At 42.4% G+C, this 27357-nt stretch overlaps 5 protein-coding genes across 6 annotated transcripts; all 5 read left to right on the top strand.

Moving 5' to 3' along the window:
• The first annotated feature begins 644 nt into the window (after positions 1-644).
• cdc16 (cell division cycle 16 homolog (S. cerevisiae)) lies at positions 645-3781 on the top strand. Its single transcript, XM_071527920.1, has 6 exons — positions 645-792; positions 1000-1063; positions 1204-1265; positions 2053-2188; positions 2711-2801; positions 2957-3781. The coding sequence occupies exons 1-6, from the start codon at positions 653-655 to the stop codon at positions 3214-3216; spliced, it is 753 nt and encodes a 250-aa protein (XP_071384021.1). The 5' UTR covers positions 645-652; the 3' UTR covers positions 3217-3781.
• Positions 3782-6221: 2440 nt separating this feature from the next.
• Positions 6222-10109, top strand: upf3a (UPF3A regulator of nonsense mediated mRNA decay). Its single transcript, XM_071527919.1, is given in 11 exon segments — positions 6222-6362; positions 6888-6994; positions 7250-7356; positions 7746-7844; positions 8031-8141; positions 8312-8367; positions 8493-8651; positions 8789-8922; positions 9045-9334; positions 9337-9383; positions 9936-10109. Coding segments are annotated over 11 exon segments (1425 nt in total).
• A 2536-nt stretch (positions 10110-12645) lies between these two features.
• Positions 12646-15666, top strand: p2ry8 (P2Y receptor family member 8). Its single transcript, XM_071527918.1, has 3 exons — positions 12646-12702; positions 13997-14317; positions 14809-15666. Exons 2-3 carry the CDS (start codon positions 14025-14027, stop codon positions 15581-15583), a joined length of 1068 nt encoding a protein of 355 aa, XP_071384019.1. The 5' UTR covers positions 12646-12702; positions 13997-14024; the 3' UTR covers positions 15584-15666.
• An 835-nt stretch (positions 15667-16501) lies between these two features.
• asmtl (acetylserotonin O-methyltransferase-like) lies at positions 16502-22711 on the top strand. Of its 2 annotated transcripts, none has more exons than XM_071527909.1 (15): positions 16502-16537; positions 17227-17346; positions 17524-17655; positions 17775-17822; positions 17924-17988; positions 18088-18152; positions 18430-18538; positions 18939-19287; positions 19373-19615; positions 19815-19932; positions 20672-20871; positions 20974-21106; positions 21189-21329; positions 21515-21637; positions 22096-22711. In XM_071527909.1, the coding sequence occupies exons 2-15, from the start codon at positions 17254-17256 to the stop codon at positions 22299-22301; spliced, it is 2025 nt and encodes a 674-aa protein (XP_071384010.1). In that variant the 5' UTR covers positions 16502-16537; positions 17227-17253; the 3' UTR covers positions 22302-22711. The 2 variants fall into 2 exon arrangements, with proteins under 2 accessions (XP_071384010.1, XP_071384008.1); XM_071527907.1 differs by having other exon boundaries at positions 19770-19932.
• Positions 22712-23234: 523 nt separating this feature from the next.
• Positions 23235-26984, top strand: slc25a6 (solute carrier family 25 member 6). The gene is made up of 4 exons (XM_071527905.1): positions 23235-23632; positions 24363-24849; positions 25625-25765; positions 25874-26984. The coding sequence occupies exons 1-4, from the start codon at positions 23522-23524 to the stop codon at positions 26029-26031; spliced, it is 897 nt and encodes a 298-aa protein (XP_071384006.1). The 5' UTR covers positions 23235-23521; the 3' UTR covers positions 26032-26984.
• Positions 26985-27357: the final 373 nt, after the last annotated feature.

Here is a 27357-nt window from a genome sequence, read left to right as displayed (position 1 = left end):
CTGATGAAGGGGAGCATTCTTAGTTTAGAAGAGCATGTCACACAAATCTATTCTGATCCTTACATGTTTATTCAAGAAAAATGCTTTAGAAAAATTAAATACTTGACTGAGTAGTACATCATTAGTAGTGACTGTTAAAAATGTATGTCTGATTCATAAGTGAGGAGTAATATTGGTAGTACATCATTTGTACACCATTACCTAATGTACATGTATAGTTAGACATACATGCTTTTCTGTAGGAACCTATTAAGTTATATATTTTTTTCTAATGGAAGTATAAATTATTTGTTGATCATTCAACAACAGATAATGTTTAAATGTGTCATATATTACTGTTAAATTATTGCACTGGGCTGTAATCATGTTTTACTCATGTATGATAAACACTGTTAGTAGTATTTCTAATACTTTATGAATGTGCTGTAAAGGTATTCAGAAATTGTTTGCTACTCATTAAAACTGTCTGCCGCCCTTAATCTGAAGTTGCAACAAATAACAGTCTATAAGTAAGCTATTTGTTGCCATCAGGGTGAAGGACAGATGGAAATGATAATGCAGTGACAGCAATTCACTTTATTCAGATGGTGGCCCTATTTGATTTGATTTCACTGATGTTACCTGTGCTCTCTCACCCAGGTGTCACTTACCCATGCTCTACATCGGCCTAGAGTACGGTCTGACCAACAACTCCAAGCTAGCGGAACGCTTCTTCAGCCAGGCTCTAAGTATTGCTCCTGAGGACCCATTTGTCATGCACGAGGTGGCTGTGGTTGCCTTTCAAAATGGAGAGTGAGTCACGCACACACACACACACACTTGAGCGAGGAAAACGTACAAGTACACAGATTTAATTAACACAATACACAGGATGCTAAGATGAGCTGGAGCAGCAGTGACACATTAAGGGCATGCAAATTACACACTCTGTGACATCTGGTTTATTAGGTAAACAATTCAGATGTTGCATATCAAAGTTTTTCACATCTACTATTTCAGCTGGAAGACGGCAGAGAAGTTGTTTCTTGATGCAATGGAGAAGATCAAAGCAATAGGGAATGAGGTATCTGCTTATTTTATTTACTGTAATTTGAAAAATATTGATATTGATATTGTTATTGGTGTGAATGAATACCTGTCTTCAGAATATGACCACGCTTCTAAAAGATTTGCTTAATGTAGGCTTTCTTGCTATTTTTTCAGGTTACGGTGGACAAATGGGAGCCTTTGTTGAACAACTTGGGTCATGTTTGTCGAAAACTGAAGTAAGTGTCCATCCCATTTGGCTGTACCATTGGCTATTTGTGTAAATGGTCCTGGATGGGCCTAATTGAATTATGGCTTGCACGCGCAGCTCTGCCTTTGTTCTAAATGACGTTGTGGCTTTCATGTTCCTCTTCTAAGGCCGGAGTTGAGGTGAGCACTTAACAGGTAGAGCTTCTCTTTGAGGTAACAGATATAGTACTACTAAAGGACAGGAGGCTATATTTATCCTGAGTGGATACGTAGACAAGATGGCTTAGAGTGCACTCTCCTCTATTTCGTTCATCCCCCTCCTCGCCTTTTTCTTTTTCTTTTACCTGCCTGCTGCACAGACTATTTTCAGAGATGTACACTCTTGTTCTGCTCCAGTCATTCTGCATAAGTAGGGCCCTCATTGAGAATTCATGCAAAGATCCTTTAATGAATTATGCATCGCCACCACTCAGCAGATATAAGAGGGGCTTGCAGAATGTGTGCAGCACAAGTGGCTGTTTTGAAAGGTCTGGGTAATTTTTATGTAAAAGGAGATCAGGATATCATCCACACAAGGTGAATGCCTCATCTGGGTTGTTGGGCGTAATGAAAATGTCACTGGTCTTTTTCAAATGCTGTCCTTCCTTTGTAAACAAATGTAATACAGCTATGGAAACGTTATTTATTTCTTGTTTAAGTCCCATCAAATGTATTGGGTTCAGTCTTTGAGATGTCCTCAAACATCTATGCAGGATATTTCACTAATTGATACTTACTGATGTATTTAATTGTCGGTTCTGGTGTTTCTTCTTGCAGAAAGTACGACCAGGCTCTGGAGTACCATCGCCAGGCTCTGGTGTTAATCCCTCAGCATGCGTCCACCTACTCTGCCATAGGATACGTACACAGCCTCATGGGCGACTTTGAGAGCGCTATCGACTACTTTCATACGGTACGTTCCCTTTCCTCCTCAGTCTAGTAGGTGTTTTTTCCCTTTTAACAACCCTAGATGGTGAGACTGTGGCAAGTACTAAAGAAGCAAGAGGAGGGTTCAAGGCCTCTCCTTAGAATCCAAGCAACATGAGGAATAAAAAAGGCAATTAGTATTCTTTATGGAGACCAGTGCAAGAAAACAACACCAGCCTTTCAGAAGACGTATGCAATGGAAATATATTAAAGCACAGAAAGAAAAAGATATTGCATAGTAAAATACAGTTTGTGACATTGTCCAAAATATATTGCATGACATTTTTGGTGCTTTGGGTTTCCATTGGGCTCCCATAAAGTTCAAGATACATTTTCTGAGACCTGCCATACTGTTACTGTGCTGTCAATCAATCATCTGGACTGCAGCTGCTTTGGAGCATCATCTATGGAGTAGCATGTATTCTTAATTGTTTACATCAAGGTAGAGAAATATCCTTCTTTTTCTAAGAAATATTTTAAATTGATTTGGTTCCATTCTCTCTGGCAGGCACTTGGACTGAAAAGGGACGACACATTTTCTGTGACGATGCTTGGCCACTGTATTGAGATGTACATTGGCGACACAGATGCCTATATAGGTATGGGAATCAATACTGCTGTACTCCCCAGTCTCGGAGCAATAATCTTGCTTTCATCTTTGAAATATTATTGTGAATAATGATTATTTTTCAACATCTTATAACCGTTTTAGAATTGCAATTAAAGTAACGTGGTGTAATTTGTACCCACCCAGGCACAGACATCAAAGACAAGGTGCGAGGGAACTTGAACACCCCAGCGTTGATGAAGATGCTGAACACGTCATCAGAAACCGGTGACCCCCGAGCCACGCCCTTATTGGATGACAGCAACATCATGTCCTTGGAGACACCGCTGTCAAATCAGGACAAAACCTTGTTGGAGACGCCCCTGCGGCGCTCTCTAACCCTGGAGTGCGATATGTATGAAAGCGACATGATGCTAGAGACCTCCATGTCAGACACCAGCACGTGATCCCATCCTGTCAGGAGGTGGAACTGTCGTAGCAACAGGGTGTCACAGATACACATACCCAAGCCCAAGGACCAGTTCCAAACCAAAACGTTGGCACCTATCCTCTACCAGAGGTTACTTGTGGAGTCCCCCTTGTGCATCTGATATTATTGTGTTGCTGTAAGTGACATAATGTAGAACGTGCCATTGTGAACATGATGAACTAGAGTGTAAAAGTGTGGGTAAATATGTATACAGTACCAGCTGTACATCTGATTTATTGTGCAAGAATGCACTTTAAAGGGGGAGTTAACATGTGCCTTGGATAAGGGGTTGAGGGCTCGGTTTAGTATTGGACCTGGAGTTAAGCCTGAAGACAGTGGGAAGGTGTGATCCTCTGACACTTGACTGAACAGGGCAAATGCAGCAGCACTCCTTAATTCACAACTAACAGACTAGTCAACTATTACTGCCCATGGCAGGACCCTCCGTGTTACTTACCTGTGGATTTTTACTTTGAATAAACAGAGCCGGCTGAATGCAAGCGGTTTCAGTGAACACACTTATTGGTAATTCCTACAATAAACCATGCATTTATCTTTTTAGACTTTGGTATCTTTGTTTTTTGTGTGTGGGAGCGAGAGTGAGGTTCATTTGGTTACTGCACCCAGTGGTCTCACTCTTCCAACAGACTGAGTTATTAGAACAGACAGTATCAGATTAGTAGTATGCAAATGTCAATCAACAAAATAATTTAGAGTTTTCTTAATTATGTAAACCCTTTGACATTCATCTCTTATAATAGATCCCGAGGTACACAACAAGGCACAGCATGCTAAATGTCATTTTCCTCAAATTTGTATTTAACGTCACACCATGCAGCCGTCCCTTATATACAATAGCCTACTATTGGGCACTGTAAAATGCAGTAGGCTACTCCCAGCTCATGAGAAACATGTTTACGCCGTTTAAGTGTGAAGTTGATTTATCCCTGGACTCTCCCAGTATCTACTTTTCCAAGGAGTGAATCTATAGCCTAATGTCCCACGTCCTCTGGTTTCATATTGACACAACTCAACTGCTTTTGTGTGTGCGTGTGTGTGTGACTGCTGAGTGTTGCACTGCCTATCTGGAGCTGCTTGAATTTAACACTAATTCACAGCCCCTACAGAGATAAACATGCCAAGTGCTCTATGTATGTCTGACACTGCTTGAAGAACAGAACACACCCTTTCAAAATGTCAGGGCCGGGCGCAGGGCGGGGAGGGGGGAGCGCCCTCTCCTTGTCTTCTCTCCATCCTTTCCCGGACAGCCACAGGCCGCATATTTATCTCAGTTTGCCTGTCAAGACACCGCGGTCGGTCCCTCCCTGCTCCTGATGGAGAGTGGCTGCGGTGGCTTCGGGAAAGATGGGCTGTACTCCGTCTAAGTCGGTGGTCACTTACACCCAGGACAGGGTGTACCGGGACCTGGACACCTGCTCCACTTTTGTTCCCAGCCTGAAGAGCTCCGTGTCGACCCCGGAGAGACCCTCGCCTCGGCTCTGTGTGGAGACCAGCAGTGGCAAGACATTCCTCAGCGGTGAGTGAACTGTTTGCCAAAGTCCCTGCATCTAATATCATTTGTCGCCTTAACTTCCAAGGCTGCTTATATCGACTAGATATCTGGGGACAATTGCTGATGACTGACAAGATATTATTTAGTCTAATAACTCATGAGACATCATCAAACTTTTTTTTTTAAGATAACTTTAAAATTGCACTTTATTCCAAAGTGCACAATGCAACTCGGACAGGCGACCATCTTCACTGCCAACTGACGCCCATGTTTACATTTCAAAAGTTACCTTTGTGGATCATTTTTCATTCGTTTTCCATGTGTTTTCCAGTTCCCTGCCGAGATATCCACGGGCGGTCAGTGAGCCAGTCCTCCTGCCCGGACGCATGGAGCACTTTGAGCTGCGCCACTACAAGCAGCCCGGTCTGCCTGTCTCGGCCCGGTGTGCAGCCCGGCAGCTCGGACCCGGACAGTGATGCTGAAGGCTGTGTGACTCCTCACCTGACTCCAGCCTGCAGCCAGAGGTGACAGAGCCGCCGCGCTTGCATCATTATGCGCTGTTTTTCCAGCGTGCACTTATAGGCCTACAACTCGGATTTATCTTGAATTTTCTGGTTTCTGGTCAAGTGAAGTTGTTTTTGTGGACTATGACGTGAGAAAGACTGTTCTTCATTTTTTATGAAGGACATAGGCTACTGTCAGTTTACCCACCTTTTTAACCTGTCATACATTTTTATGGATACAATTCAAAGTAGGCTACACCGATATACATCTTACCGAGTAAGTTATATGAGGATAAGGTCCTTTAAGAAAAATAAAGCATAAACTAATGCATTTATGAATTGTTTGATTGATCGATCGATAAATTTGTTTATGGGTGTGATGCTGGACATGATATAGATTACCCACTATATATATATATATATAATATTATGGCTGGATCTCTGGTTGTTGGAAATTGTCTGAGGAAAATGTTAACATGGTAAAATGTGTAAAGGCCGACAAAGCTCCTGATTGAGTTTTCAGTCTGCTTTCCTAAATGTCATTCCTACTGAATGGTAGAATTTGCTTCATGCCAAATTCATTTGGCTGAATTAGACATCTAGCACTTGACGTTTTGTGTAAAATGTAGCCTAAATCTTCGCATACGAGTTGTGCAGTTGTGTGTACCTTGTCAATTAAACAAAGATTTGACACCAGAATACAATCTTGAATGTTTTAATGACAAATCCGTATCATTAATATGCCTATCTCGTATTTGATAGTAGCCTAACTTGTGAGCGTCCCAGAAGGCATGGCCGGAGCCAAGTTACATTTCAGTGTGAATTGCATCTACTATCAGCCTACTACTACTATAAGCTTATTACAAAGCCGTCTTTAGCGAAAAGCTCTCTCCACTCGCGATATTACATAGGCAAACTCTCGCGAGTACACAGTGACTTTCACAGGCTAGAGGGAGATGGATAGAAATGAGGTCTGAAAAGGACCAAATGACCGGAGGCAGGGAGAAAAGCGTCGTCGAGATACAATTTAGAGACATCCCGAGAGAACAAGACAGCAACCTCGGTAATTCCAAGCAGAAAGAAGAGAAGAAAGAGGTTTTTACAAAGGTAGGTGCCCAGCGTCTGCGATGTGTCGCATTGTTTATGCTGTGTGGAGAGCAGATATGGAGGAGGTGGGATCGTTTCAGCACCGCGGACAGCGACAGCAGCGGGACGCACTGTAGGCGCGCGACGTTCCCTTTTATTTAATGCGCTGGCTCTCTCGAAATGTCAACTGAGCCTGGCCTGTATCTTTTCAGCCTATATTTCATGTTTCCTTATGACTTCTTTTGATGGAGGAATTGATCTTGTTTGTAAATGAAGCCTGCATTTGCAGCTATGTGATTGCAGGGAGGAATGCAGTAGGCTAAGCAGCGCCTAATAACATAGGCTACTCTCACATTATCATTTCCCATCCAGTCGATCTCTTCTCGCGTCACCTAACAGTTTAGAAAACAGCTTTTCCCGTTAGGTCATGCTCTGAATTGTGGTAATTGAGAATAGAAAATCTGCCTTCCGGAGATAACTTGACCACCGACAATGTCTTTACTGCTGGTCAGAAAAATATTTCACATTATGAATGTTTGATTACAGGTGGTAATTCGAAGGCTTCCGCCAAGCCTGTCAAAAGCCCAGCTAGAAGAACAGCTCAGTCCGCTTCCATCCTACGACTATTTTGAGTTCTTTCCAGCTGATCAAAGGTAATCATGATAACCTTTTGAATAAATGCTCTAACAGTTGTCGAACAAAGCAGTCAATAGTCACGAAGGGAAACTGTAAAAGAAAATATAGTCTGGAGACTGAAATCCTGCTAAGAATTCTTGAACAGACTTTGTACTGTCATCCAGATAAGTCTCAGCCCAGCTACAGTTTTTTTTTCTTTTTTGCTGGATGTGCTTACATATTATGAAGTTTTTAATATCTCGCTCTCTCCCTCCCTCCCTCCCTGCCTGCAGTCTCTATCCCCACCTGTTCTCCAGAGCATATATCAATTTTAAAAACCCTGAAGATATCCTCCTGTTTAGGGACCGCTTTGATGGTTATGTCTTCATTGACAACAAAGGTAATTTTTCTATGTGAAAACCTTTCTGATGCTCTTGTACACATAACAAAACAAATTGGACCTATTCAGCTTGTATGGCACACAATACATACGCCGATGCCTGAGAAAGCTGCAGACATCAGAGTCCTAGAATAGAATGGTGTTTTATTATAATGTTAAGCTCAGTGGGATTTAGTTTATGGTGCCTTGCAGGTGAACAAATAGCCACCAAATGATGGGAAACAAACAATGTGTGTGTGCGTGTGTGTGTTTTACAGGATAATTGAATTTTATGGACATGGAGGCGGACATACATATAGTTATATAGTTATAGCTTTTGTTGCCATTGTTACCATTTGATTACTAGTCTGTCAGGTGATGAGCTGCCTTTTCTGTCAATATTGACACAGGCCAGGAGTATCCGGCAGTAGTAGAGTTCGCCCCCTTCCAGAAAATCTCCAAGAAGAAGCTCAAAAAGAAAGATGCCAAGGCCGGGAGCATTGAGGAAGGTACTGGAATGCAGAATCCATCATCACAAACTATCCTGATATACAGTGGACATGATGATATTCAGCTTTTTATTATACTGATCCTGCATGGATTTAAGACTTACTAATTATCAATATTTCGCATCTTTTAAAATTCAAATCCGATCCATATCCCTCATATCCCTCACGGCTTTGCAACTCCCTCAGATCCAGAATACAAGCGGTTCCTGGAGAACTACTCCTGTGATGAGGAGAAGTCGATGGCCAACCCCGAGATTCTGCTGGGAGAGATAGAGGCCAAGACCAGAGAGCTCATAGGTACAGTAGCATAGCACGCAGGCACAGTGTATAGCTTAGTTTTTGGTGAGTCATTCGTTGTGAACACATTTATAAAGGTACAGATATATATGAGTTGCAGCTACTCAAAACAAAACTGTTGAACTTTTCTTTACCTCTCTCCCTTTCTTCTCTTCTTTGTTTGGTTTCAGCCAAAAGAACAACGCCACTGTTGGAATACATCAAGAATAAGAAGATTGAGAAGCAGGCAAGAGAAAAAAATATGCTTCGATAAAAAAAAAAAGTAGTAGTAAAAATAGTAGTAGTAAAAAATAGTTAAATAGTTTCACAATGTGAAAAGGCTCTTGTAATGTGTCACATCTTTCCCCATAGAGGATAAGAGAGGAGAAGAGAGAGGAGAGGAGAAGAAGAGAGCTAGAAAAGAAACGGCAAAGGGAGGAGGAGAAGAGAAAGCGGCGAGAGGAGGAGAGACGCAAACGAAAAGAGACTGAAAAGCAGAAGAAACTGTCAGAAAAAGAGATCAAAATCAAGGTAGCCTTTCATTTGACTAAATCTCCTGTCAGTAAAACTCCATCTAACACTAATTTGTTTATTTAGTTTGGAAGCGACTCTGGCATGTTGTAGTTATGGAGCTTGTATATGCCTCCTGTATTTTCTTCACACCTTAGCTCCTGAAGAAGAGTGACAGGGACGACGATGTGGATTCAGACCGGTTGAAGGACAAAAGCGACGTTGGGGAGACAGAAAGGGGCAAATGGGAGAAATCTGGTGGACAAATGAAGTCAAAGGACCACAAGGACAAGTAAGGACTTTAATATCTTTGGCTGGGGAGATTTCTTATTGTGTGGGATGGCCGGTAACAAAAATTCTCATGATAACAACTGTGTGTGTCATAACCATATATGCCATCTCCAATCTGGCCACTAGAGGTCAGCCTGAGAGTGACAAGGAGCAGAGGGAGCAGCATGGCCGCAGACAGCGAGACAAGGACCACCGCGGGAAAGATGAGGAGAGGAAACGCCAACGACACCACTATGATTTTGACAAGTTTATGCGCCGCAAAGATGAGACCAAATGGGGCAAGGGCTACTGCCAGGACAGAGCCAAGAAAGAGGGGCACCATCACGGCTACTCCTACTGTCCCGACAGCGGGGACAAACTAGGAAAAGAGGACAGGGAGGACATGGGTAGCAGGAAGGAGCGCCTCCGAAACAAGGTGAGCGAGAAGGTGAGCATGAGAATGGGGGGGAGATGACGGCTATGGTTCTTTTTCTACTGATGTATATCTGGACTGTTGGGAAACCCCATCACCCACTCAGGATGCTGATTTCGTAGGCTGCCATATCTTGTGATTTATAGATTATAATCTGCTAGCTCAGAAGATTACACAAGCACACGTTTAATAGCCTTATTGCCTCATGTAAATCTTTACCATATCAATTATCCCACTGTATTTGAGGTGGCAAGATAGATAAATACGATGAATGTAGTACATTTATATATACTGAGTGTGTGTCTATCTTTGTTTGCCCTGTGATGGAGATGGATCCAATGTATTCTGGGATTGGCTCCAGCTCCCTGTGACCCTCAAAAATGAATAAGCGGGTCCAGAGAATGAATCAACAAATGAATAACAAATAGTATATTCAAATGTGTGCGCTTTTACATCAGCAGTCACAATTCAAAGACACTCGACAACATGTTGAACTCCCTTCAGTAACGAGCAGAAGCCTAACTTGGGTGTGACTAGTGGTTGTTGATGACACTGTGTGCTGCTTTTCTCTCCCATGTCTCTGCTCTCTTGTCTCCCTACAGGACCGTCCGGCCATGCAGCTCTACCAGCCCGGTGCGCGCAACCGCAAGCGTATGAGCTCAGCAGGCAAAGGTTACGACTGCATCCCTGTGGGACACTCGCCCGAGCGCGGGACGGAGCATTGCTATGAGGTCGTCGCTATGGGAGCAGGGCCGGAGAAGAGTCGGGACGAGTAGCCGGCGGCCTGGATGGTCATGCCACAGAGAGTACAAATACAGTGAATACCTGAGCTATCCAGCCTAAGCCTATGGTGTTGGGCTTGACTGGTTATTATAAGCTGAGTTGTTGAGCTTTTAATGATATACACATTGAGGGAGAAGGGAAGTTCACTCGAAAACAAACATTTAAAGGAATTTTCATCAGCATTTAGTGTAATAACATTGAGAGCTTTGAACGGTGATAAAGGTTTTTGCCGTGTTAGAGCATGATACAGTACTTTAACAGTTTGAATACATCACATATTTTTAACTGTCTCACTGTTTAATAGTCAAAGAAACATCCAGTTATTATTCAATCGTATTGAATCTTTGGAATGGTTCATTGGAATAGTATTGAGAACAGGAGTAAACAACGCTGATTATAATAGCACAACAACAATAAACTCAGTAGGTTTTTCATTACATGTCATGTCATACCTTGGTGCTTCAGTGCTGATGCTCTCAGATAGAGATTGCTCCATTTATTTTTTTAAATTGCTGCCTGCCAGCTAGTTTTCCATTTTGTAAAAGCTTCACGACACGGGGCTGTCCCATGTTGTTTCTTTTTGTCATGTTTTTGAAGTGTGCACCTGTATGAGGCAGCTCACTAGCCGCGTCTGTCAGCAGTTTGCCGGTGAAACCTGCAACCTCATCCTCCACAAGAGATCTTCTTTCTAAGCCTTTGTAGAGTCCATTGAACTCGGATGGCTTTAAAGATAGCCTATAGATTTTATCACAAAGAAATATAATGTAAGTAGGATTTTATTGAAAGATTTTGGATGTAGAAACTTTAAATACTCAAAGAGAAGAAATCTTGTGCGTATTTTTGTGTGTTGAAGGCGAGCGTGCGAATGAGAGGAAATTTTGTTATTGACTGAGAGGACAATGTTTCTTGTCAACATGTTTTATCACTTGTCCCTCATTTTTAGGTGTCTTATGACAATTTGTCCATAATCTTACTCCAAGGTGTCATACAGCACAAAGCAGAATTTTCTGTTTTTATGATCGTCACCCATGAGCCAGGAAGAACACATTCTCTACATTTCTATAAAACCATTTCCTAGGAAAAGATGCAAGAGTGCAAGAGTCTGACACCGTTAAATGAAAAATTTTAATTTTATATGCAGTTTGCACGGTTTTCTATCAATGCTATCAACTGTTTATTATGTAATGGGAAAAGCTACTCATGTTGATATAGTAACGTCTGTGTAACATGCCTTAGATTATCTTTGCACATGACCTTTCACATTTGTGTATCATACCTCTTGTGTCATTTTGTTTTGTTTTCTTTAAGATGTGAAAAATAAAGCTATTCTACTGATATAAGAGATTAAAAATGGTATTTCAGTCTTTGTGTTAGTTCTCTGGTTCTGTAGAAGAATGACAGTTAGGGTGAAGCAGCATTCTGCAGTACTGCCCATAATATACGTTTAAACAAGGCAGGTGTGAGTAATATGTAAAGTTCTGTTCCTGTGAATGTCTCTTCGATAGAATTGGGTGTGGTCCAGCCAAGCTGAAAAACACGATCCAGAAAGTTTCTAACATGACATTGAGAGCAGGTTATTATCCAGTGTATCTAAAGCTTTTCTTCTTCTTGGGATCACGGTGATAGCTGAAGACGGGTAGTACATTGGCTTTGCTGTTTTTCACTCAAAACAGAAGTAATGGATGATGTAACATTTGCATTAATAAAGTCTCTCTTCTGGATAATACGTAGTCACAGGCAGCGAGGCGTACACACTTCAGTAAAGCAGAACTATCACAATCAACAGGAAGCAAGCACCATATGCAGACAACTCGTGCATCTCAGGAACAACAATGGGTTGAAAACCTGCTGTGCTCACCTCACTCCAATCTGCATTTGTGGGGGGGGGGGGGTATATTCACCAATACACCCTGCTCTCTCTCTCTCTCTCTCTCTCTCTCCCTTTCTCAGAAATTTCCTTGACGTGTAAGAAATCTTGAACAGATTTTATTCTCTCTCTATTTCCCCCATGTCTCTCTCCACTCTTCCAACGCTGCGGTGGTGTGACTGACTGACAGAGAAAAAATCAGAGCAAAAGCTTTGACAAGTCATAATTTCCAAGACTTTCAAAGTACAGAGCTTGAACTTTTAAATGTGACTTTTCCATACAAATTACCTACAGGTCCTCCATCTTTATGGTGTTATAGGAAGATAACGGTTAACAAATCTTACCACCTTTACACTGTTAAACAACATTTCAGTGTTGTAGAGGCATTTCATGGACCGCATGGGCAGAAATAAGAGAACAATTCAAATAATCGTGATCAGCTCTAACTCTCCATGGTGTCAGTGTGTAGGACAGCCTCACGTCAGCCCAGCTGCCAACAGTCTGCTCCAGGAGTGAATCTCCTGGTTGGGTGTCAGTACAGTTGTTCGGTTGAAGACTGCCGCATGACTCGCTTCCTGTCACCACTCTCTAACATGCCCCATTTCCTCAGTAATGACAATATCTGTTCATCCATCCCCAACCGTCTCTCACATGCCTGCCTGCCTGCCTGCCTGTCTGCCTGACTGCCCTCCGTCTCCTCAGCCCCTGTGTTCTTATAGGTGAGCGCTCAACTGATTTTTACTGGGGATCATCCTGGGAACTGCCACCTTTATGATCAATTCTCTTATACACTGATACATATTTCCAATATTAAGATGAACATGAAGTAGGTCTAAACCATTTAAGATCACAGTTCCTAAAAAACTGATAGGTGGCAGATGAAGTAATACAACGGCAAGATTACAGCAATATTGTTTTTTGGTTGTTTTTTTTGTTACTTTAAAGAAATATATTTTCATTTTCATTTTTATCATTATTACGTCATTATTTTTACACGTGTAGGAATAGCACACTTTCTGTTGCATCATTTTCAGCATAGACTGTACTTTCCTCAGTGATGTTTGCGTGTCAGAGTGTATGTCTGTTGATTTAGCCTCAGTTTGGTTTGTGGTTTACTTTCTGCCACCATATGCACCACGTGCATACCAAGGAGAAAGTGTTTGTATTCCTTGTCAGTGTTGAAATGCTGAGGTTATATAGAAGAGGAAGTAAAAGTTGCCACTACATGGCAATAAAAGAAAATTCACTTTTGTTATACTGCCATAATTATGTCTAAAATAATATTGACTTTAATCCCAACAATCATTTGTCTTCATGTCTGTTATATTTCATAATACACTCATAATCATTTCATGCATGGGTATACAGCCCATGACGAACGAACAAGCACGGCAGTTGGTATGCCTCACCACAAATCAAGCATGCCCTTTTCCTGTGTGAAAACTCCACCTGTCACATGTGTGGGGACTGTGTACACAATATCAGCTATCTACCAATGGTGCCCTACACAGACTTGATAGGCATCTTTCACACCTTGAGATCAATCAGCTTTGCATAGCACAAAAAAAAAAGAGAAAAAGGCGCACAGTGGCAAACATCACTTTTTGGGGCATGTACACTATCAGTCAAAAGACACAGCACATTTTTCTTTATTTTTACTATTTTTCACATTTTACAATAATAGTACAGACATCAAAACTATGAAATAACACAAATGGTATTATGCAGTGTCCAAAATAAACAAATCAAAACCACCAAAGTAGCCACCCTTTGCCTTGATGGAAAGGCTTTGGAAAGAAATTCGTACATAAGCATCAACTTCACTGTTTATATTTGTCTAAGAAACAGATTTCAAGCATTTAAGCATAAGTCTTTAGATTAAAATGGCTTTAAGAGAATGAAAAACATAGTACATTCAATCAGGTGTGTCCAAACGTTTGACTGGTAGTGTACACCATGCTACTGTAATCCTCACTGAAGCCTTTGTCCGTCTGTCTAAACCCTGGCACACAGGTTAACGAGAGGCCGCTCCCGTCCCATCATGTCGGGGGCTTCCAACAGCACCAGGCTAGACAACGCCACCCTGTCCCTGTTTGAGAACTTCAACGCCAGCATCACCATCTCCATCATCTACATCATCGTCACTGTTATCAACCTGGCGGGGAACGGCATCTCCATGTGGCTCCTCCTCTTCCGCACCTCCCCCAAGACTCCCTCCATCATCTTCATGATCAACCTGACCCTCACCGACCTGGCCCTGGGGACGGCCCTGCCCTTCCAGATTGCCTACCAGTTCCAAGGATACAACTGGACTCTGGGACCCAGCATGTGCAGGTATTCTTTATGTATGCAGGACGCTGCTTCTTCATGGACCTGCAGATGAAGGCAAAAGACGGTGTCCTCTCCAGACATTGAAAGACCTTTGCTTTCATGCTGCATTGATTATCCTTGTTTAGTAAATTCAGGCATGCTGGTTGTGAGGACAGTGGTTGTCAACCTTTTTCCTGTCATGACCCCCTTTAAACAGAATTTCACGCCCTCCTCCTATTGTAGTTATAATAAATGTATTACCTTGCTAAGAAAGGGTGAAACTTGCATTCAAACTGAGCCATTTATTTAAACTTTTCCATGTTTAGCCTGCTGCTGTTTGTGTTTACATTTATGCTCGACAGCCAGTGGTGTTTGTCAGGCAACGGATGAGTACTACAGATTTCTATTTTTTCATAAAATTGCCCCCTAGGGCCCCTACCAGTTGAGATCCTTTAACGTATGTCTGAATGTTGCTTTAGTAATGATGAAAAACTTTCTTCCCTGTTTTCCCGCAGGTTCCTGACCATTGTTTTCTTCTCCAACATGTACTGCTCCATCCTGACCATGACGGCCATCGGCGTTGACCGCTACCTGGGCATCGTCAGGCCCATGCTGTTCAGACAGACCAGGGAGAGGAAGTCCATCGCCGTCATCGGCTGCCTCTTCATGTGGGGCTTGGTCCTGGCCGTTCTGTACCCGATGATGACCACAGACCTGACCTTCGACATTCCTGAGCTGGGAATCACCACCTGCTTTGACGTGCTGAAGAAGGACATGCTCCCATCCACAGCGGCCTGGGCAACCTTCCTCTTCACCCTGTTGTTCATCCTCTTCCTCTTCCCTTTCTGCATCACTACATTCTGCTACATCAGTGTCATACGCAAGCTGGCCAGAGACTCCAAGACGGCCCAGAAGGACAAAGCTATACGTCTGGCTGTCATTGTTCTCCTGGTCTTCACCATCTGCTTCGCTCCCAGCAACATCCTCCTCTTGGCCCACACTGTGCAACGGCTCTTCTATAAAAAGTCTCTCTATATGGCCTACAAGCTGTCTCTCTCTTTCAGCTGCCTGAACAGCTGCCTCGATCCGTTCATCTACTACTTTGCTTCCAAAGATTTCCGACAAAAGCTGAGGCAGATGCTGAGGCTGAGGAGCCTGAGCAGTGTGGACGTCACGAGGGTGGAGCGTAAAGAGAGCCTCTACTCAGCACATTACACTTCCAATGGGCAAGAGGGAGAGCACAGCAAGCTGTCTTTGATCCCGTGTGACAGCACACTGTATAGAGAGTAGTGAGAGAGAAAGAGAGAGAGAGAGAGAGAGAGAGAGAGAGAGAGAGAGCGACAGACAGAGAGAGAGAGAGAGAGAGAGAGAGAACAAGTGGGCAAACATGGCAACTTCAGGGTGTCTTTCCCAAGTTACTCTTTACGCCTGTGATATTTATTTCTTTGGAAAAGATAAATATCTAATATGTATGTGTATATTTATATGTATAAGCTTCCTAACAGCTCCGTTGTAAATGTAGCAAACTGTAGCCTAAATAGACTATTCCACTGACTGACTGAACATAACTGACCTTTTAACTTTTGTAACTTGGTTCCGTTTATATTCTTCTTCTACTTTTTGTAACAATAACAATAATAATAACAATAATAATGCAGAAAATTGTCTGTTTGTGTCTGTTCAGTACTGTGTGGACATAATCTGTGTAATTTTCACTTTACCTTTTAAACCCTTTTAACTTCCTTCCCTGTGTAGTCTTCCTCTTCTTCTTTTTCTTCTTCTTTCTCTGCTAAAAAAAACTAAAAAAAAAAAATGATAACAATAATAACAACAATAATAATAATAATAACAATAAGAGTAGTTATAATAACAATAATAACATTAATGTTGTTATTCTAATTATTTGATCTTTGTGTTGTTCAATATACTGTGTGAATATAGTCTGTGTTTAGCTGTGTAAATTTTCACTTGTGCACAATTGAGCTCTCTATTCTGTTCTATTCTAAACCGAAGTGTGCGATTGGTGGATCCTCTTCCTGTATAATTACACAACTGAGCTCTCTATTCTATTCTATTCTATTCTATTCTATTCCATTCTATTCTATTATATTCCAATTCTAATTCTAAACCGAAGTGCGCGATTGGTGGATCCTCTTCCTGTATAATTACGTCATCCCGTCTGCGCCGTCACGTCCGTTGTAGCAAACCGAAATCAACGATCATTCAGTTCCTTGTCTTGTGCAGGTAAGCGGTAACTTTCTACTTTAACAAATAGAAATAGTTTGCAATGCTACGACATTTACGGCTGATTTTAAAGTCACCTAATGCATGTTAGGTGCACTCCCTACGCTGTGTGAACTAGCGGACCAACGTTGCTAAGCTAAGTTGAACTCTTTACAGTGAAAGTAGTCGACAGCTGATCTGTACAAGCTGTGCTCAGGTGTTCTCTAAACACAAAACAAAACATAAATGCACAAAACCAACAAAGCTAATTGATATTAGAATGTTTTTTAGGCAGGTTAGCATAGTTGTGAGCTATACATGTTTTATTGCAAGTTAATGCCTGACAGTTGTGTGAAACATATTACACTGTCACATTTAGTTTAATAAAGCTGTGTTTGTACATTTCCAGGAAAGCCCCATACGTAGACATAGTACATAACTAGGCAAAGCAGAGGCGTTTGACCCCATTATTTACATGCATGCTTTGACGCACAAGTTACAACATATCATTACAGTGTGTGGGAATTTGCCTACAGTACATACTGCGGCTCATTGTCTTCCTTCACATGCATTATTGTATCACATGTGGGAAATGTGGGTCTGTCCTCAATGCATAACCAAACAGCTGTAGGCGCCTGATTCCATATTGCAGAGTCTTGCACACAAACTAGGGCACATTTTCAATGTTTAACTCTGTTGAACACCTAAAGGGCAGCGAGGAGAGAGATACGGCCACCATGGTGCTCAACCCTGTGATTTCCAAGCTCACCGGCAAGCTGGTGGTGCTGGCCAGCGCTTCTCCTAGGAGGCTGGAGATCCTCACCAATGTGGTAAGAGTCTCCCTGGTTGAATTAATCTTGACAATCACAGTTTTGAATCCACAGAAAAGTGAAAATGCCCAAATACAGGTGGGCAGGCTAGAAAGTTGAGAAAATGTTGTCATGGCTCATAAATTGTCTGATAATGATAATAAATATTCTCTTGTCTCATCATCTCGTACATGTCAGGGCTTACGGTTTGAGGTCGTGCCATCCTGGTTCAAAGAAACCCTCGATAAGAGAATTTTCAAAGCACCCTATGAGTATGCTGTTGAGACAGCCAGACAGAAGGCTCTGGAGGTGGCCAAGAGGATGCCCTTTGTGAGTGGAGCTGTAAACATTTCAGCTATAAGACTATATGGCCACTTTTTCTTTGACAATATAAGCTTTTATTGTAGAATAAATAACAAATAAACATATTGTTTCTTGATTTTCTTTAGAAACACCTGAAGACTCCAGACATTGTAATTGGAGCAGACACTATTGTGGTAAGAGGGAAGAAAACATAAGAACATTTTATCTGCTTACAGTGTGCATTACTTATGTTATTTCAATTTGCTCTGACCATTGTATTGTTTCATGTTCTCAGACTGTAGATGGCTTGATTCTGGAGAAGCCAGTGGACAAGCACGATGCTTACAGGATGCTGTCAAGGTTAGTATAATTTACATAATCTGAGTTTGCATCAGAGACAGAAAACAGGCAGAACCTGGTATAGAATATGTCTGTTCTATCTTTCTTTCCCTTTTGCAGGTTGAGTGGTAAAGAGCACAGTGTTTTCACTGGAGTAGCTATTGTCCTCTGCCACAAGAAAGAAAGTAAGTCTAAAATAAATAATGATGATGTTTGCTGTAGGGATTTAATGGAGCAAATTTCCTGGAGCAAATTAAGCCTGCTGAGGTCATTCCTCATTGTCTAGACTGAGGTGCAGAAGAACGCTTCCGAGATAAACTATAATGCAGGATTTTCACACCAATTTCCTAAATGTGTGTGGCAGGGTTTTACTGGGGATAAACCCTGTTCAAATCTAGTACTCTGCTTCCAGCCCATGAACACATTTAATTTCTAGTCTTAGACTGATCCTCTTCCCTCCAGGTGAAGAGATTGATTACCAGATGATCGACTTCTACGAAGAAACAAAGGTGAAGTTTGCTGATCTGTCAGAAGATATGCTCTGGGAGTACATCAATAGCGGTGAACCCATGTGAGTATGCATACTTACTCGAGTGCGTGTGTGTGGAATAGCTATTGATTTCTCTTAGTGTAGTAACCTCACCCAGCATCCGATCAATGGGGGGTCACTTCACTGAATTTAAACTTTATGAACCCGCTGCCTTGTGGACTTTGAGGCTGCCATTTTGTTCCAGCCTTGTTTGCATTGTTCTGTTTGGCAGCGGTCTGAAATTGCTGATTTCAGCAAGAAATAAATGATTGACCTAGTGCGGTGAAAATGTATTGGCACTATAAGTGCATGCGTTATATGTTCTGACTTTATGGAGCCTAGCATTTACATATATTACACCCTTATGTGTTTGTGTGCATGTTTGTGTTAATGTGAGTGTGTGCGGCTGTATAAGTCACGTGTGTGTGTCTCTGTGTGACAGGGACAAAGCTGGCGGCTATGGCATTCAGGCTCTGGGCGGCATGCTGGTAGAGTACGTCCATGGAGACTTCCTCAATGTGGTGGGTTTTCCCCTCAACCACTTCTGCAAGCAACTGGACCTCATTTACAACCACCATCCCACCTCCTTGGACTTAGAAAGTGCCTCTGCCAGTCTGAGCCACAGCAGCACTCAGACCACCCCGACACTCACTAACCCCCCGGCCAGCCCAGGGGCCCAACCCAGCCACAGTCCCAGCTCTTCAGGCAAACACAGCTCCCCACCCAGCCCCACACCCACCAGCCAAGCACACCACACCCAAAGCAGCCCCTCAGCCAGTCCGGCCCATAAGGTTCGTTTTCAGTTGTACTTTTTTTAGCACAGTGAGCAACATCTACCACCTATTTGCCTTAATAAGAAACAATCTCTCGATGTAGGTGAAAAGGAAGGGCAGTGAAAGTGGAGTGGGTGAGAGTTCCTGGACGTTGGTCAACAGCCTGTCAAAGCAGTCGGAGGGTAGAGAGGCAGGGCTTAAAGACGCTGACCACACAACATTACCGCTGGTGACCAGCAGAGGGCCCTTGATTGAGCTGAACTTGATGGAGCATGAGGACAGTGAAGATAACAAAGAGGGCTTGCAGCGAATGATTGAACTGATGGATGGATTCAAAGCCTCAAAGGTATTCTATGGATAAACTGTGTGTGTTGATATTGTTATATGATAAAAAACATGTCATTATAGCAGCACGAGAGTAAAAAAACTCACAATTTCACACCTCACATAAAATTGTACTCATGCCTCAGTGACCATTCTGCCTCTCGTAACTGTTCCAGGCGTTGTTTACAGCATCCAAGATGCGTGTGTTCGACCTGCTGCAGAGCCAGCCGGGGCTGGATGCTGCCCAGATGGCCCAGGAGATCAGAGCCTCTGTGAAGGGGACTGAATGCCTGCTGGAGGCCTGTGTGTCTCTGGGACTGCTGGAGAGCCAGGAGAGATGTTAGTCCGCACTGAGCAAATCTGTTTCTTAATTATGTCACTGTGTCTGCATCTTAATATTATCAGCTGAGGGCAGCTATTTTGATGAATACATGATTATTACTCCTTAATACCTTTTTTTTATAAACAGATTGCAGTTAATCCTAAAATATCCTATTTAAGTAGAAGTACTGTTATGTTGCTGATATTTTGCTTAAGTAGAAGTAAAACTACTCGTGTAAAAATCTACTTAAGTAAACGTAAAAAGTAGTGCATTTAGAATGTCCTCAGAATAAAAGTTAGAGTTACTTTTTTAGTAAAGAGAACATAGATAGATGTGATCTTTCCCATGCAATTCTAAAAGAATGAGAGGACCGAGTTCAAACTAGATTCTTTTATTTGGAAATTTTGGAAATTACAAAAAACATGCAAACAAAAGTAAAGCCAGATTGCTCTTCTCTTCTTCACTGACTGACTGTTCACTGCAAAGGCCTCCACAATTTTTTTTTTATAATTTCTGATTGTCCAGTTTCTGATGCTGATGGAGAGCCACAACATTTGTGCTCTAATGGATGTGATTTAAAATATAGTGAAGCACAGTACTTCAGTGAAAATGTACTTAAGTAAAAGTAAAATTACTGACTTTAAAAAATACTCCAAGTACAAGTACACAGCTACACAGTTGCAATAACGTGAGTAAATGTAATCAGTTACTTCCACCCTTGACTTTGAGTTGACTTCTCTTGCTGTCTCCACTCAGCATACCAGAAGCCGGTGTATGACAACACAGACCTGGCCAGGTGGTTTTTGCTGTCAGACGCTCCTTGGTCGCTGCAGGGCTACATCGAGCACTGCAACGAGCTGGTGTGGCCCCTCTTCTCCCACCTGGAGAGCGCTGTGAGGGAGGGAACCAACCAGCACCAGAAGGCCTTCGGCAATAAATCAAACGATCTGTTTCAGGTGATTGTCTCCAAGTTCACATTCAGATGTATAAGAGGTGGATGAAGTAAAGCCAGTGCTAATTCTTTTCCACCTGTGTGTATTGTGTTGCTCTCTCTGTAGGATGCGTACTACAACAGGCATGAAGTCAAACTGAGATTCATGAATGCCATGCACAGCATTGCCAAAGCTACAGGAAAAGCCGTGGCAACAGCCTTTGACCTCTCCAGTTTTAAAACGGCTTGTGACCTCGGAGGTAGGGAGACAGTCTAAATGACTGAACACCCTGAAACAATAAGCTCTTCTTCTACATCTAATATTTTTGTTTTTTTTCCCAGGATGCACTGGTGCCATGGCCTATGAGTTTGCCAAAGCCCACCCTGGGTTATCGGTGACGGTGTTTGACTTGCCAGGCGTTGTTGAGATGAGCGGTCATTTCCGCCCACTGGACATAGACAACAGGGTGTCGTTTGTAGCAGGTCAGTCTGAGTGTCGGCACCAAATCACCTTTTTGTCAGTGTGTGTAAAATGACACCAAGCTAACTAGTTTATAGCATAACTAGCTTATTTTTCTGTTGGACCTTGATGCTATGTGAAAATGACTGTAAATGTCCACTCTTCCCTGTGGTCATACCTCATGGTTTTGTCTTCACTGTATGAACAGGAGACTTCTTCAAAGACAAGCTGCCCAAAGCAGACTTGTACATCCTAGCAAGAATTCTCCATGACTGGTCCGATGAGAAAGTGCATACCTTGCTGAGTAAAACTTCAGATGCATGCGCACCAGGTAAAATTCACAAACCTATTTCAGTGTTTGAATATTTTTGCCCTGATATATTTTGACTGACAACATTGAAGGTTATTCACTGATATATGGTGAGGATGCTGCAGCCCGGTGGTTCTCAATCATTTGCTATTGAGGCTCAAGAGTCTGCAGGTTTTCATTCGAACCAAACACTACTGCAGATGATTTCACTGATCAGTTCCTCCTTCTCTGGTTGACAGATACTGCAGCTTATCGTCATTGGTGTTCACTGATTTTAAAGCCTGTTTACAAGCTGAAAACTGCATTATTGCGAGATGTAAATGAAAATCTTGATGCTAGTTTTGTTTCTGCCTGGTTCTACTTGTGCATCTTTCTTTCGCTAAAGCAAAGAGATGCAAGGAGATAGCAGGTACAATACCACTACTATCTTACTATATTTATTTCTTCATGCATCCCATGCACTCGCACCACGCTGCCAGGATGCGGACTCCTGGTGAGTGAGATCTTCCTGGACAAAGACAGACGGGGCCCGAGTCGCGGGCTGCTCCAGGCCCTCAGCATGAGCGAGGGGAAGCAGAGGAGCGCCACAGAATACAGCCTCCTGCTGAAGAGCCACGGTTTCACCACAGTACACATCAGACACACAGACAACCTCCTGGATACCATGCTCTGCATCAAAGAGTGACCCAGAAAACAGCCAACAACAGGATATAGAAGATCTTCTGATATATATCATAGACTAAGATAAGGACTGTGTGTATGATGACGGGAGTGTAAATCTGCCTCACTGAACCACATCAAAGGTGTCTTTTAACATTTGCTATTAGCATTTACTATTAACGATTTGAGCTGACTGCTTCTTGTCATAGACAGTGCTACTGTCAGTGGTTACACAAATGCGATGGACATTCATGACTTACAAAACACTAATGCACCATTTCACTTGAACTAAGTATTGTACGAACCTGCTCAATGTTGTTGACTTGACTGTTGACTTCAGCACTACCTCTTCTGCTGATTGACAATGTACTAATAGATACAGGACAAATGTAAATGTATTTTGTGTGTCTCAAATGTAGATATACATATTCCTATCCACTGAAATAAATTCTGCTGTTGTGTATTTTTTTGAATGTGTTGTTATGGGGCGCGTCACAAAATTCTGTGTTATTTTGTATGTTTTAAGATTAGCCATTGTATTATATACACTCTGCTAAAGTAAATCCTCTTGTTTTGGGCCCCAGGCTGTGCGGTGCTAATAGCTGAGACCATGTTGGATGGATCGACCCCCTACCCTGCTCTGCAGTCTCTTAACATGCTGGTCCAGACTGAGGGAATGGAAAGGACAGGGAGCCAGTATACAAATCTGCTGAGCAAACATGGCTTTGGGGACATACGTGTGGTTCACACTCAGAACTTTCTGGATGCTGTTATTGGCATTAAAATGTAGCAAGTGTAAGATTATGATAAATGTTTTTGGGATTGTTTTTTTTTTTTTTAGTTCGTGGAAGATTACATGACAGAATACTCATTCACACCAGATTCTTGTAGTTTGGGTTTGGGGTTTGTTTGTTTTTTTTTTTTTTTTTAAATATTAATTTAATTATTGCAGACAGCCTGTACTGGGTTCATTTTTGGTCATAACGAAAACAACTTGTTTGGCTCTGTGTTTGTTCAAAACTTTTAATGCCGCATAACGTGTCAATGTGATGGGACTGCTAACGCTGGTGGATGCTCCCACGTCCGTTTCCTGTATCCTCTCGCGATATTCTACAAGGACTTCTTGTTCTCCCATTTTGTAAATTCACGGATGCTGAACTTGTGATACCCAAACGCCCGAAACTCATCCGCTGAGTTCCTGCTGCTTCAGCTTCTCCAAACCGACATTCAGACTCACCAGCAGCCATGGCAGACGCGGCTGTCTCATTCGCAAAGGACTTTCTGGCTGGAGGAGTTGCGGCGGCTATCTCTAAAACTGCAGTAGCACCGATTGAGCGAGTGAAACTGCTGCTGCAGGTAAATTGCGTATCATGGGTTGTTTGTGCATGGTAATGTAAAGCTCGGTTAAAATGTATTCCACATGTGATTGCCACATTATTCCACCACTGCAAGTGACCCTAATACAAAAAACAAGAAGTGATCGACGGTGGTAGCCTGGCATCTTTTGCCGTTATCCTTAGGAGCCATATTTAAGACCTCTGCTCCACTGCAGCTGCGTCCTGCAGCGACGAAGCGCGCCCAGCTTTTAATACCACTGCATGCAGTAGACCAACTAGCCTACTCATGTATTAACTCGACCGCATTAAATGCAATGTTTGGCGTTTCTGTGGTATCAAGAGAATGTAACACCTGCCCAAATTGGTCATAGGCGATGCGAGATAAGCAGTACACTCACCCTGCTTGTGGTGCAGTAGCAACTGCAGTGTCATACTGATCTATATGCTGATGTGGTTTAGTTTATATCATAAGGCGTTATGTATTAGCGAAAGTATTGTATTTGATAAAGCTGCCTGTGTTTGTCGACTTAAGTGCCACATGTAGCATGTTGGCCTAGTTTTCACAGAGGAGCCTTACTTTGACTTTGAGTATATTGACACTCAGCCTATTGATACTTAAAGGTGATATGATCTTGGTAGAATCAGATTTCAGCTAAATCTTTGCTGTTCTTATTTTTGTAAAACAGATATGAATAAATCTGTCTGTGGTACCTGAAGTGCACCTCTCTCTCTTCCCTTTTCCTCATCAGGTCCAGCATGCCAGCAAACAGATCAGTGCTGACAAGCAGTACAAGGGCATTGTGGACTGCATTGTGCGCATCCCCAAAGAGCAAGGCTTTGCCTCCTTTTGGCGTGGAAATCTGGCCAATGTCATCCGCTACTTCCCCACCCAGGCCCTCAACTTTGCTTTCAAGGACAAGTACAAGAAGATCTTCTTAGGAGGAGTGGACAAGCACACCCAGTTCTGGCGTTACTTCGCTGGTAACCTGGCTTCCGGTGGCGCCGCCGGAGCCACCTCCCTCTGCTTTGTCTACCCGCTGGATTTCGCCCGTACCCGCTTGGCGGCCGATGTGGGCAAAGCGGGAGCCACCAGGGAGTTCTCGGGGCTTGCAGACTGCCTGAAGCAGATTTCCAGGTCAGACGGGATCCGAGGCCTGTACCAGGGCTTCGGTGTCTCTGTACAGGGGATCATCATCTACAGGGCTGCTTACTTTGGCATCTATGATACAGCTAAAGGTAGAAAACCAATCAGATCTCTGACTTAGAAACACAAGCAGACCTCCATGCACCGTGAACGTAACAAATGATGGCTCTTCTCATCATGTTTTTATATATGCATACAGGGTTCCTATGCAGGTCTGGAAAGTCTGGAAAAGTATTAAAAATGAATTTGATCATTTCCAGGTCTTGAATAGTTTGGGAATTTGAAAAAATGTCTGGAAAAGTATGGAAAATGTTGTGGTTCAGGTCCGATACACACAAAATTATAGCTTTTATGTTGTTGTAGACCCACTTTGAGTCCACAGTTTTTGTTGATGTGAAGAATAATGTTCAGATAGAGGGACGCTCTTATTACCCAGCTGCTGTCAGCATGCATTATATCAAATACTGACCAAAATCAAATCCAGTCAAGAACATAGGGTCTGGGAAAAATATGGAATTTTAAAATGGAAACCGTGTAGGAACCCTGCCAATCATCTCACATATTCTGATATTTGTCGCTGTGAAGAACAATATTCATCTATACAGTGATATGACCTAGTTAGCAGGGGCAAGATGTCTATCTGTGTAAATCATATTGAACACCAGACAAAATCTTCAAAACAAATCAAGGTCTGGAAAAAGTATGGAATTTTCTAAATTGAAAATGTGTATGAACCCTGTGCATAACTAAACTCATGTGTCACAGGTTGAGATTTTGTATGTGATTAGTGTATTTGAAGCTTTTTGGCACCCGTAATAGACCGGTTTTGTATTCCACCCACGCTGTCTGGGGTTGTTTGGTGTGTAGGTATGCTTCCTGATCCCAAAAACACTCACATCATGGTCAGCTGGATGATCGCCCAATCGGTGACAGCCGTGGCTGGAATAGTGTCCTACCCCTTCGACACTGTGAGGCGTCGCATGATGATGCAGTCCGGACGCAAAGGAGGTAAGATCGTTAAAAAGAAACTTGTGATAACTTGCCTAAGAAGCGTGTCTGTGCTGTATCATTTGTTAAGTAGGTTTTACACATTGACATTTTTGTGTGTCTCCCCAGCGGACATCATGTACTCTTCCACCTTGGACTGCTGGAGGAAGATCGCCCGCGACGAGGGAAGCAAGGCCTTCTTCAAGGGGGCTCTGTCAAACGTGCTGCGAGGCATGGGTGGAGCCTTTGTCCTGGTCTTGTATGACGAGTTCAAGAAATATGTCTAAGTTGAACCGCGCTCTCCCGCCCCAACAAACTGGCAGGAACTTTGACTTAGTAGTATAGGTGTTACCACTGGTGTTATTTAAGCTTTAACCACTTACTTGTCCTCTCAAAGCAGTTCTGCCTGGGGTTTATATCACAGGATAGTGAACCGCTGATTAAAACAGACAAATCCATCAAACCATTGACTGTTCAAACACAGTATATATTATTGTTCCATTTGGTCTGTTCCACCATGATTATCCTTTTTTTTGCACAGAATGATCAAAATCTAACTTATTTTCTTCTCACCTTAAGCTCTCCCAAGTGAAGTTGTGAGGAAAGTAGTTTCCTCGTCACTGTATTGCTCTTCACCTCTTAAGTGATATGTGATATTCCAGGAATGTTCCCCAAATATTTATTTTGCAGTTCAAAGAGTTACACAGCTATTTACTTTCTTGCTATGTCAGAAAACCTCCTCAAGATGGCATCACAAAATTGCATGCCTCTCTAGATAATTTGGAGAGGCACGCAGAGTTCCCTATTTTGTTACACTATCCAATGCTTGCCAATGACAGCTAGATGGGTGTGCTATAGTAATCATTTGACAGTAAAATGGTCGGGGGTTATCAGAATTAAGGTTTATGTTGCCAAGTTTGGGATTGAAGTTGTGCTAAATCCATATGGTTGGGTTGCATAGTATCTTAATACATGGAAGTGTATGACAGCAGCCCTTAATTCCTTACAGATATACCTCTTGTCAGTCAGCTTTGAGGCAGTGGGTAACAGCCAAGCAGCTGATGGGGATCTGGGAATATCTCTGGCCAGAATAAATAGCTCTTATTCTTTGTGACACTGAAAGTGTATCTGGATTACTCTTCATTTTGGATCCCTCTCTAAGTATTTTCCTAGAAGGGTAATAAGGGTGGTCATATTATTCATGGCTATTTTCTTGTCAGTCTGGGCTCCAGCTCTTTGTGACATCTAGCTGATTTCCATTACTCAGACATTAGTTCTTACAATGGGGAGAGACAGAGGGAGGGTGGGTTGAAGTTCAAATATGGCACTGTGTGTATAGCACATAAGGTTTGTTGTAATGTGAACACACATACTGAATGCATCGAGAGGCCATATCTTTGCAATAGTTTGGTCCTACACTGACTGAAAAGTGTGAATGCCTGTATTGATTCAATAAAACTCAATACCTCATACACATGGCATTACTGATCAGTTCTTTTTAAAGAGAACAAAGTGACACCAAGTGGTTGCATTTATTAAGGTATATTTCAGGCTCATGGAGTACAGATGAGCATCAAAAATGAAATAGAATTAGTGTGTCTTTAAAACATGAT

The sequence above is a fragment of the Centroberyx affinis genome, unplaced genomic scaffold (assembly GCF_046629955.1).
Source record: "Centroberyx affinis isolate AG114_WGS23_722 - 3 ecotype Tasmania unplaced genomic scaffold, CSIRO-AGI_Caff_v1 ptg001586l_1, whole genome shotgun sequence".
In the NCBI taxonomy this organism is placed as follows: Eukaryota; Metazoa; Chordata; class Actinopteri; order Beryciformes; family Berycidae; genus Centroberyx; species Centroberyx affinis.
The sequence above is the reverse complement of the archived record's forward strand: the minus strand, read 5'-3'. Positions and strand labels throughout refer to the sequence as shown.

Bases quoted from the DNA above. Each gene is read 5' to 3' on its own strand.
- asmtl (XM_071527907.1), top strand. From the start codon at position 17,254: ATGGTGCTCAACCCTGTGATTTCCAAGCTCACCGGCAAGCTGGTGGTG. The intron at 18,153-18,429 runs GTAAGTCTAAAA...TCTTCCCTCCAG, and splicing joins CCTCTGCCACAAGAAAGAAA to GTGAAGAGATTGATTACCAG. The intron at 19,933-20,671 runs GTTAGTCCGCAC...GTCTCCACTCAG, and splicing joins GCTGGAGAGCCAGGAGAGAT to CATACCAGAAGCCGGTGTAT.
- p2ry8 (XM_071527918.1), top strand. From the start codon at position 14,025: ATGTCGGGGGCTTCCAACAGCACCAGGCTAGACAACGCCACCCTGTCC. The intron at 14,318-14,808 runs GTATTCTTTATG...GTTTTCCCGCAG, and splicing joins CTGGGACCCAGCATGTGCAG to GTTCCTGACCATTGTTTTCT.
- cdc16 (XM_071527920.1), top strand. From the start codon at position 653: ATGCTCTACATCGGCCTAGAGTACGGTCTGACCAACAACTCCAAGCTA. The intron at 793-999 runs GTGAGTCACGCA...CTACTATTTCAG, and splicing joins GTTGCCTTTCAAAATGGAGA to CTGGAAGACGGCAGAGAAGT. The intron at 2,189-2,710 runs GTACGTTCCCTT...TCTCTCTGGCAG, and splicing joins CTATCGACTACTTTCATACG to GCACTTGGACTGAAAAGGGA.
- slc25a6 (XM_071527905.1), top strand. From the start codon at position 23,522: ATGGCAGACGCGGCTGTCTCATTCGCAAAGGACTTTCTGGCTGGAGGA. The intron at 23,633-24,362 runs GTAAATTGCGTA...TTTCCTCATCAG, and splicing joins GAGTGAAACTGCTGCTGCAG to GTCCAGCATGCCAGCAAACA. The intron at 24,850-25,624 runs GTAGAAAACCAA...TTTGGTGTGTAG, and splicing joins CATCTATGATACAGCTAAAG to GTATGCTTCCTGATCCCAAA.